The following is a 10,790-nucleotide window of genomic DNA, read 5'->3' on the forward strand; positions in this document are numbered from 1 at the left end:
ACTACACCATGGAGGCACCGAAAAAACCCATGCGGTTATCTAAGTCAAGGTGCCCCCACATGGGATGTTTTACTGGATACAATATTTAATTAATTTAGAATTGCAATACAAAATGAATTGCAATACAAAATGAAACTGTTCCCAAGCCTTTCTCCCATTGCCTTGTGCCCTGTGCGTTTGATGATATATTTGTTAATTTAGAACATTAGAAGTTGAAACCCTAGAATCAGTAAGGCAATTCGCGAATTCGCGTGCGATTCGATTGCGGAAGCGGTAGAGGTAGAGTTAGAAATAATAGAATGACTTGGGATAATTGAGGAAGTTTGGGAAACGAAGAAATGGAAGAATGTGTAGTGTAATAGTGTTGGTTTGCAGCTGACTTTGTGGGAAAATGTTGGGAAGGCAGGCTGAGAAAAGAACTTTTTTGGCTCACAGTCATAGATGAACTTGAAAACAAAAACAAGCTGATTTTGCATTGTAGGCTAGGCCTATAGATATTAGATAAGGTATGGTGGGGTAGATTCGATTGGACACAGAATGAGGTAAGCCTACATTCGCATGAGTGACACTAACAAGTCCGGCTGCTGCAAAAAATATTTTGAATCTTTTTTAATACAAAATTGATCTGTTTTCTTTAACCTTGAAGTCGTTTTCTGATTGAAGAATTGAATGTACTTTAGCCTGGTTTATTTTTGTTTTAAAATTCAGGCAATAAGATATTATTGTCACACATTTGTAAGTAACATACACAAAGTTGCAAAAAGCTCTGGGAAGCAGCTGACTCGATGACTAATATAGTCTTTTGCTGCTTCCTGTCTGTTGTAGATTCTAGTGATGGTGCTATTTTATTTGCATTGTCTATATTTTGTACCGTATACTTTCTCGCAACAGACAAAATAAAAGGTTTCTCTCTCCTTGTGTGAGGTTTTTATTTTGCATAGATAAACATCAGCCTCAGTTTATGACTCTTAGATATCACCGTAGTGGTCAGTTTGGCTCAGCTCAGTTGGTTAAGCTCACAATTTTATGAACGAGGAAATGGCAAAATTCAACGGAGCTGGTTTAACTCATAAGGTGTCTACTTGCGCAACATATGTCAAGGACAGGTCTCCATTCAGCAACACCTTGTGAATGGAATAGGCTAGCCTACTGCACAGGCAACAAGACTTTAACAAACAGGCAATTTACTTTGTCTATCTCAATGATTGGAGCTGCATCAGTCTCAAAGTCTTCACAAGTATTGCTATGCAAAACTGCCAAGAATAAGTTTCCAAAAAGGCTTTCTAGGTTTGAGAATAAAGATTCCTACAATCAGTGTTTAAAACAAAAAGAGTATATGTTAACAAAGAGAGTATAGTCAAGTGGGGTAAAAAAAAATAGTGGGGTTATTGGGGTAAAAAAAAACACTTACCATCTCACATCTAAAATGAGTAGATATTCACTCAACGTTTTTAGTGTCTGTTTAAGTGGTCTTTGGAGATTACTTTGAGGGGTAGAGGAAAAAAATTGGATTTGACAAAGAAGAGCTATGTTAAATAGAGTAAATATGGCCAGCGAAGGGTGCAAAAAAAGGTTCGGAAGAGTTTATTAAAGGTTTTTGCTAAAATTTGGTGATAGGTAGTATGAATGTTTTAATGTTATATTGTGAGTACTATGTTGTGAGGCTACTAGATGCAACAAAAACTGGGGCCTACAAATGTTTGTGGAAATTATTATTGAGGTGTTTTTTTTTACCCCAATAAAATTCGTTGATTTGGGGTAAAAAAAAACAGTGCATTTTATGGAATGTTTTGGCTTTGTATTGGTGTTATGTCAACTGCCAAGCAGTATATCACCAAAAAATACAAAAACAAACTTCTGGATGCATCAGTGCCAATGTATGCATGTGTTATGCACAATCAATTGATGTTTTCTGAAGTTGGGGGTCGGAGGTTAAGGTTAGTGTTGCGGGTTAGTCGATCAATAGCGCAGATTGAGAGTACAGAGTAATCCATTGATTGATAGTGCACAACACATACAATCATACATACACAAACTGTTGTTTTATTTCCTGTCTGTTGTTTTTTAGTTGTATGTTCATTCACAAACTGCTGGTTGACTTTTTAGGATTCACAATCCGCGAAATTTAATCGCCCACTGGCATGTTCAAACCAGAGCTGCAGATAACATTCAGGATGGCGTGCATAAGTATACTAGACACAATTTTTTGTCTTGCTGCTGTTTTTATTACAGTAATGAGACTTTGCAATTTCACAATGTGTATTTTTAATAAAAAGTGCATACAAAAATTGTGGGCAAAATTGTTTACATCATCATCATGACCCATCCAGTCAGTTCCGAGTATGGGTTCAGCATCTCTCACAGTCCTTGATTTATGAGTTTCACAAAGCTTCTTTCCTCTGGTGGAGAATCATTTACATTACATATGAAATCAATAGCAAAACATATGAAAGCAATATTATAATAATAAAGAAGAAGAAGCTGCTATACTAACAGGTGTTTTTTTTTACCCCATGAAAATTTTTTTTTACCCCAAACCTGGGGTAAAAAAAAATTCAGGTATTTTGGGCATAATTTCCAAACCAGTTAATGGATTTAAAAAATTTCATTGGGGGGTGATAGACATACATGGTCTACATATTGTGACCAACTTTAGTGGTCATACTTGATAAGCTAAAAAATCTAGGACAACCTTTCTGAAAAAAATTTTTTTTTACCCCACTTGACTATATATGTTTAAAACAAAGAGAGTATAAGTATATGTTGGTACTGAAAATTTGTTAACTTGGAACTAAACTGCATGAAAATAAACTGTGATAAACAATTTGACTAAATATAAAATAGGAAGTTGCTATTTTTCCACACTTGATGCCATGGTTAGAATCAGGTGTTGCTAGAGTTAGGATTAAAGTTAGGAAGGGTTAAGGTAAGGGTTAGAGTTAGGAATAAGATTAGGGTTTTGATCTTTGTCCAGGACTAACAAAAATTCTAAAATATTAGTTTTTGTTTTCAACAGCTTTAAACTTTTCTCAAATTAGGGCAGAATTCCTTATCTGGCAACACTATTGAGGCTATTATTACAATATATACTGTAAATATAGCCACAGCCTATAAAATATTTTGCTGTGCTTTGGAAGTGTTAAGTTTTTGAGTGAAGAAATATGTATGTTTCATTTATCATTTATGAAGAAAGTTTTATTCGTTTCAACTAATTTTTTTAACTGACTTGGATTTATCTAATAAAATATCAATTTTATGACCTAACATTTTTGATTTCCAGATTTTGATTACCACTACATTTTATTTAAAAACTGCAGACTATTTTGGTATTTGTAGGTCATTCAAGTTTAGATAATTTTCCAAATGGCTGAAAAATCAAAGGAAGCCGTCATTAAAAAAGAAAGTGATCTTGGATCACTGGAAGAAGACGATGAGTTTGAAGAGTTTCCAGCTGAAGAATGGGATGAAGAGGATCAAGAACCTGAGATATTTTGGGAAGAAAAGTGGGATGATGATAATATTGAAGATGATTTTTCAAATCAACTCAAAGCTGTTTTAGAACAGTCAAACTGACAAACTTGTCTTGATAATATCGAATGAGCAGTACCACTCTTATCCCAACTAAATTGGTTTTGTGCGATATTTTTTATTTGACGTAAATTGATGTTTTTGTATTAAATCAAGGAAACTTAGCCCAGCAAATAGTGAAATTTGTGCAATTTGTTTGCATTACATTTGTTAACATTTTGCTGATATTTTTAAGCAGTTGGTCATTCATTCATATTATTCAGTTGTGTGCTTTGTAAAGCTTTTTACAGTAATATCATCAAGTTCATTTCTATTGGATCTGCAACTTTGGTGATGGCATAGCTAGAGGTTCATGCCATGATAACAAAAGTAGCTATGGGCTACTTGTTGCAGTTTTAATGCAAAATGTCAGATAAAGGGAAGCTTAGTCTTTATATTCACAATGCCAGTGTTTGTCATAACAGTTGGACTCAACTTATAAAATACTTATCGTTGCTTAAAATGTCTTCTGAAAAATCTCTGTTGTAAATATTAACATTATCAAATGTATTTATGGATCAATTACTGCACCTGTTTGATAGCTTCAGCGATAACGCTTTACTGCAGTTGATATTGAAGTTATGTAACATGAACTTTACGGTGTGTAAATTTGAAATCTTAGCATTTGATAAATATGTATACTGTAATATTTTGATGTAGAATTGTGTTTCATTGCAGCAAAGTGAGAAGTTTTTGTAATGGCTCTTCAGAATTAAATCATTGCTTCAAAAATTGTTGTAACTTGAGGTGCAATGGAGGTACACCTTGAGCCTATGCAAAATGATTTGAGTCGAAAGGGTGGACACAATGAAGCTAAAAAGCTTGATGGTTCTTTAACTGTTCTTACTAATCCAGACATACAGAGTGACAGTTGTACAACAAATGAATCATGTTTGCGTGTTAAGTCAATCACAGCTGACGATCGTATCATTGTTTCTGACAATGAACTTACCGATACTGTTGGAAATATTAATGCAGACACTATGAATACTGAACTTTCTACAAATAAAAGTCCTTCGTCTGTACCTCCATTGGAATGCAATAACCAGACAGCCGGTGTAGATTCTACAGAATCAAACAGTTTAAATACTTTTGATGATAAACCAGATGCCACTTCTTTGCAACTATCATTAATGTTGTAAGTAAATTTTATAAATATGGTACGGTACTTATCAACTGCAAATAGATAAACACCAACAATAAATAACTTCGTGTTCGTGTCTCAACTGCTGATAGATAAAAAATCCCGTTCTTACTCGACTGACCATTAACTGGTTTTGCAGTGACTTATTTATTGTACATACAGTTGCATTCACTTGGCACACTTAATATTGTAGCCTACTGTTCTTCCATGAGTTCTGATCAGTTTTGACCTGACATGTGTATTCAAAGTTTTTTACGTTAAAGATTGAAATGACGTAAAGTGCTACAGTTCTGCTTCAAGGCAAAATGTATTTTAATATGCACAAGGCTTTAGCACATCTTACTGCATTGTACCTGTTTTTTCTTAGCTATTCGCTTCTTTTTGCATTGATTGAACTTCTGCACACATTGAATCAATGGACAAGGACCAATTTTGCTAATTAGAATATTACTTATCATTACTTAGATGTTGGAGTTGCAAAAAGGAGAAAGCCAAATACAAATGCCCACGGTGTTCCACAAAGACATGCAGGTGAAATCATTGTTGAAGAAAGAATGTTGCTGTTGTTTTCAACAAAGCTAAGTTTGCTTTTGTTGAAAAAAATGGAGTTTTAAGTTATAAATTGTATTTTATTGCAGTGTGCCTTGTGTAAAGCATCATAAACAAGTCATGGAATGTAATGGTAAAAGGAACAAAACAGAATATGTAGCAAAGGAAAATTTCAAGGAGTCGCATTTCATGAGCGGTCAGTTTGTTAAAGGATAAGAAATATTTCTTTTTGGAATGTGTGCCTATATAAATATATTTTCTAATCACATACTGCACTTCATTTTAAACCCATTGTTTTGTGTAAGACAGTGTTTTTTTTTTAGTTTTTAACTTTTTCACAGTCAAATAGTATTGTACATTACTACATTTATTTAATGTTGTATAAGCTCAGTTTAAAACAGTTGAATGTTGAACTAGACAGAGTGCACGGTATATATATTTTTCTAAATAAAACAATTATAAAGCAGAAGGCAATAAAAGAAATATGAATAACATTTTTTTTACAGCTACACACAATTTGTATCTAAACCTTTTCTGCCTATGACTTGCACAGTTCAGGATCTAAAATTTTACACCGTACAAGTTTATACTATAGGGCGCCGATTGTAAAAGTGTAAATGCCTTTCAGACTACAGATTATTGGAAGAAGTCAACGGATGTGTTTGTGCCAATAGCAGAAATAAACCACCTCATCCATACAAGACCACTTGGGTAAGTGGAGCTACTTTGTATATGAGTGGTTCAATTTTCATTAAAGTATGCGCACAACCTTGCTGCAATCGGGTAGATAGACAGAGTAGTTTACGTATTTTTCACTTGACTGTTATTTTTAAGATGAAGTTACAAGTGAAAAAAGCAGCAAATATGAACATACGTTTACTGCAACTTCCCAAATCTTTTAAGAGAAGAAAGGAAAACAGCACATTTTATAATATCAGGTTGGTATTTCATCAACTCATTCCATGTTTGAACTTTTCCTTCCTGCTAATGGTTCATCTAGTTTAACCATAAGTTTACTCAATTTCTGTGTTTTTATTACCTTTTAGCACCTCTAGTTGTGTTTGTTCAATGTATTAATTTGGAAAAAAATTGCATACAGTTTGTATTGCTGGGCAGGCTATATGTATGATTGTTTACGGCTGGCTAATGTACGACTGTACGTTTAAGAGAGACGTTTTTAGGGTATAATTCTTGTCATTAAACTAAGCATTTTTAACATGTTTAAACCCTGATATTTGAGATGTTTTTTATGATCTTGTTCGACAGTAGGAAATAAATATTTAGAGAACTCTAAAGAGGACGGTACCCGGTCATATGGTCGACAGAACGTTTGGTCGACAGAACGATTCATTTTAGGGTTAGGGTTAGTTAACTAACCTTAACCCTAACCCTAAAATGAATCGTTCTGTCGACCTAACGTCCTGTCGACCAAATGTCTTGTCGACCAAACGTCCTGTCGACCAAACGACCGTACACCAAAGAGGACATGCCTCTCAAATATTTTTTTAAACCTTTTTCAGAACTCAACAGTTTCTTTGGCATATCGAGTGGGTGTTTACTAATTGCAAGCTTGTCATTCCCCAGAAAAGGTAAAATGGTGATAAACATTGAACTCAATTATTCAAAAAGCTTTGTATAAACCAAGTTGCCTTCTATGCTTCCTTACTTATTGTAAAATGCAGTTTTAAATGCTAAAAAAACTTTTGAGAAGGTTTTTATATCTGATTGTTGCGATGTTAGCGGAAACATTTAAATGCTGTTACATCCACGTTGGTTCTATGTAAACTTGGCTGCAAAAGATATGGCCAAGCAAGGTGCTTCAAGTTTTCTTGTATTAATTATAATTGGTTTTCTTTCAATGTCCGTCTAATTTTGACTTGATTGATGTTGTAAACTGTATTTAATAAAGTGACTAAGGCTACACAAAAGTGCTTCTTGCATAGCAGTCCGCGCGAGTTTGTAAATCAGACAAACCGTGACATTGTCATTGTTTCCAGATTTCCTGACACTACTGCGCTGTTGGAAGGAGCTAGCAAGTTCACACTTGCCGAAGTTGGCAATGATTTTTACGATCCAAGGTAAAATTTTACGTAACCCAGAAAAAAACCAGGACATATTGCTTTGAGTTATTTTTGAAGGGACTTATTCACGGTTGAATGTTGTAAGGTGTTGAAACGTGCAGTGTTAACCTGTTGGGCTACGAGTTCGCTTCCTTCCTAATTATGTTGTTGGAGGTGTTCAGTTATCCCCCGATTAACCCCACAGTGCGCCTAAGCTAGACAGGCAAGTCGTGTAATACCTCTTTACAGTTCCCATCCAGTGAGCTATTTTAGATATCTTTGGAGTTTTCTTCGATAGTTATTTTAAGTATGTCTGCAACTTTTTGTTGTTTTTCATGACGCCACAACTTTTGTTGGTAGATTGAACGAATATTCTGGAAAAAAGGATTTGAACTTTTACATGAAGAAAGAAAAAATGCCCGCGAATGACGTCAGGTGGGTAATGTTTGTCATCTGTGCGCAAAGCCAATAAAGATTTTCCATTTTTGGTTATGAATTGATCAGAATATTCTTTTAAAGTTGGTTTATTTCCTTATTCGTTTTGATGCACGTCGACACAAAACAAGCAACACATGATCAGTATCTAGAAATAGTTGCTACAATGCTATTCCAAGTGCATCCTCAGAAAAATTATTTTTGAATAAATTTGGCTAAAATTATGTTTATAGTAGTGACACAAAAGACCTTTTTCAAGCTTTATATTTTGTGTTAATAAATCTTTTTTACACGTAGCTCATCCATGGCAGTAATTATTGATGTGTTTCAGAATTGGATCAATTACGCAATTTTCTATTCAATTACATTCCGATTACAATTACACCTTCAAAATATTTTATTACATTGTTCTGAAATTCTCAAATTACAATTGCCTCAATGGAATTATTACACGTTTCAATTTTAAAAATTAAATGTTTCAACATTTATGTTCATGAACTTCATGGATGATTTTTCACAGTTTGTTTTTATCAAAGACAAGTAGAATTGCATTTGATAAAGATTAGGTTGAAATGCAAAAGCTCCTTTTGAACCCGAACTAGCGGCTCAACAAAAGTAGCTGCTGATATCATGCGTGCAACTTACCAAATGTAATTGTAATTTGCACCAATTTTATTTAAATTACAATTACACAACAATAAAATGTCTCAATTACAATTACATGAAAATGTGTGATTCATTAGATTTAATTACAATTGTTACAATTGTACATTGTACAATTACAATTGTCATTGATCCAACTCTGATGTGCATTGGTGCTGCGACAAAATGAGTTTATCATGAAACTTGCATCTAATGAATCATTTCCGCACCATTGGTGGTGAAAATCAAGTATTTTGAGAAATTCACTGCTCATACGTGCGTGTATTTTCAGATATTATAAGTTGGACGGGAGCAAGGGACTTCGCGAGAACTTGCGCGATAAGACAATCATTGAATACCCTCGTATTTTCGTTGCTCTTTCTGACCAATCTGATATTTTTGAATGTTCCTTGTTTGTCTGACAATCATTGCTCGGAAGTGCCGTGTCTTGATCGAAGGTTGCTTGCAATTGGACAATTTTACAAGAATACCATTTTTTAACAAGCCATCTCCGCATTTAAGCATCGTTGTAGCCAGTGCTGTGGAGTCGGGAGAAACATACGACTCCCACTCTCCAGACTCGCCAAAATCTCTCCGACATCGCAACCCTGGTTGCAACTACAGTGTTGCAATACACAAAAAAATTTCAGCGTTGCGTTTCGGTGCTTCGCTCAGTTGACGTTAAGTATGGGTGCCATGTAGTTGTTCACTTCAATAATAGCTTTTCAATTAAAGATACGTTTTAAAGCAGGTGTATGTATTAATATTTTATACTTTGGGGCTTAACTTTCATCTGAACGGGTTAATGAAAAGCAAATTAACCAAAGAATATAAGGTAACCTGCATGGTAAACGCACAAAAAGTTTTATTGGGAATGACTGATGGCATTAGAAAGCCGTCAAAGGGTGATCACGACACACCAGGTTGCGAACCTCTGTTTTTCATGGACCCTTGTTTGCTGGATTCACAATTGACTCGTGCTTGATACATCCGCACCTTCTAGCGGATGTATGTTTTTCTGCTATTTGTAGCTAGATGTCGTGAAGAAGCCTGTCATCAATCGAAATTTCGTCTGTTGTCAAATACTGCACGCAGACAGTACTGTTGTGTTGCTAAGCTGCTTTTTCAAGTTTGTAAGGGTCACTTACATGCTTGTTGATTTCTTGGTTCAAAGGCAGATTGTATTATGATGAGTTAGGAGACAAATTGAATAGGCGCAATTCAATTGCCAGCAGTTCAAAGTTAATGTAACTCTTCCATCGGCCTCAGAACTCATACTGCGTTCGCGACATTGCCTACGTTTTGTTCGACATTTTCCATTCATTGAAGTGAGGTAGCCAAACTACAGTTCTCCAAACAAAATCAATCATTTGTTTTTGTTTTTTTGTAAGAATTTCGGTAGCCTACTTGTCAAATTTGAAACACTTTAAAAAACGCGTGAGGAACTGCTGAAATATTTTTTTGTGAAAATGTGTAAACGTAATATGACGGTGACGGTTCTGATACCATACCCTCAGGGGCGTCATTGTGTATTTCAACAGACCCTAACTAAGTCATATTTTGCTTCTTCATCAATCATACTTTTATTGCAATCTGTGTATGCCGACACTGCTCAGCAAAACTGTTGTAATGTGCAAAGCCGGTGCAACATATTGATAGCTTTGATTTCTTGCCTGCAAATAAACTGCTTCGCAAAGCTATAAGTTAGTCTGTGTGCAATAAAATTAATACGGTTTGTTTGCCGTTAACGGGACAGTTTTTGGTTGGTGTTCATAAATTTTTCAGAAAATCTGCTTTTTTGTGAGTACTTTCTCTACCTTTGTTTTTACCCAAGCCATGTGGTCAAGGTAGGGCAGGCTATTGTTGTTGCCAATATCAAGAAATGCTGAATTGATATGAAAGATAGCCTACGCTCTTCATATATGCAAGTCCGTAGAACTGATATTCTTCAATGAAAGATCAAGTTTACGCTTTGAAGTTTTCAGGCTTTTCGAAGGTGTTGACGGTTTGGTTTTGATCCATTGGTGATTTTTCCGATAGCTTTGAACGAGTCATCAGTTTTTGATTGACGGTTCATTGTCCAGCTGTTAGCTCGGTCATCATAGTAAAGTTACGCTTACTATGAACAACATTAGCGCATTAGAGGTGAGATTGAAATGCAGATACCAAGTTTTTTCAAAGTCAACTTTCAACACTAAATGCTGGCGTTTTGCTCACTCTCATGTTCCAGTGGAAAGTAGTGTCAAATCTCAGCAGCTGGCATGTTGCCCAGTTTCTTCCACTAAGAAATCAATCATTTTATTTTTCGTCATTAACGCGTCCGGGACGAAAAAGATACTAACTACAAAAATCGATATAAACCTACCAGCACGTTAACGAACGGGAAAAGGTGG

At 35.1% G+C, this 10,790-nt stretch overlaps 1 protein-coding gene and 1 pseudogene across 1 annotated transcript; both read left to right on the forward strand.

Moving 5' to 3' along the window:
• Positions 1 to 3,284: 3,284 nt before the first annotated feature.
• LOC145765059 (26S proteasome complex subunit SEM1 pseudogene) lies at positions 3,285 to 4,229 on the forward strand (annotated as a pseudogene).
• Positions 4,230 to 4,306: 77 nt separating this feature from the next.
• LOC145765058 (box C/D snoRNA protein 1-like) lies at positions 4,307 to 10,145 on the forward strand. The gene is made up of 9 exons (XM_082576799.1): positions 4,307 to 4,705; positions 5,177 to 5,242; positions 5,350 to 5,456; positions 5,889 to 5,971; positions 6,095 to 6,198; positions 6,781 to 6,849; positions 7,258 to 7,338; positions 7,681 to 7,755; positions 8,690 to 10,145. Exons 1-9 carry the CDS (start codon positions 4,320 to 4,322, stop codon positions 8,817 to 8,819), a joined length of 1,101 nt encoding a protein of 366 aa, XP_082432925.1. The 5' UTR covers positions 4,307 to 4,319; the 3' UTR covers positions 8,820 to 10,145.
• Positions 10,146 to 10,790: the final 645 nt, after the last annotated feature.

This window comes from Aplidium turbinatum, chromosome 2, assembly GCF_918807975.1.
Source record: "Aplidium turbinatum chromosome 2, kaAplTurb1.1, whole genome shotgun sequence".
Classification (NCBI taxonomy): domain Eukaryota; kingdom Metazoa; phylum Chordata; class Ascidiacea; order Aplousobranchia; family Polyclinidae; genus Aplidium; species Aplidium turbinatum.

Bases quoted from the DNA above. Each gene is read 5' to 3' on its own strand.
- LOC145765058 (XM_082576799.1), top strand. From the start codon at position 4,320: ATGGAGGTACACCTTGAGCCTATGCAAAATGATTTGAGTCGAAAGGGT. The intron at 4,706-5,176 runs GTAAGTAAATTT...ATCATTACTTAG, and splicing joins TTGCAACTATCATTAATGTT to ATGTTGGAGTTGCAAAAAGG. The intron at 5,972-6,094 runs GTAAGTGGAGCT...GTTATTTTTAAG, and splicing joins ATCCATACAAGACCACTTGG to ATGAAGTTACAAGTGAAAAA.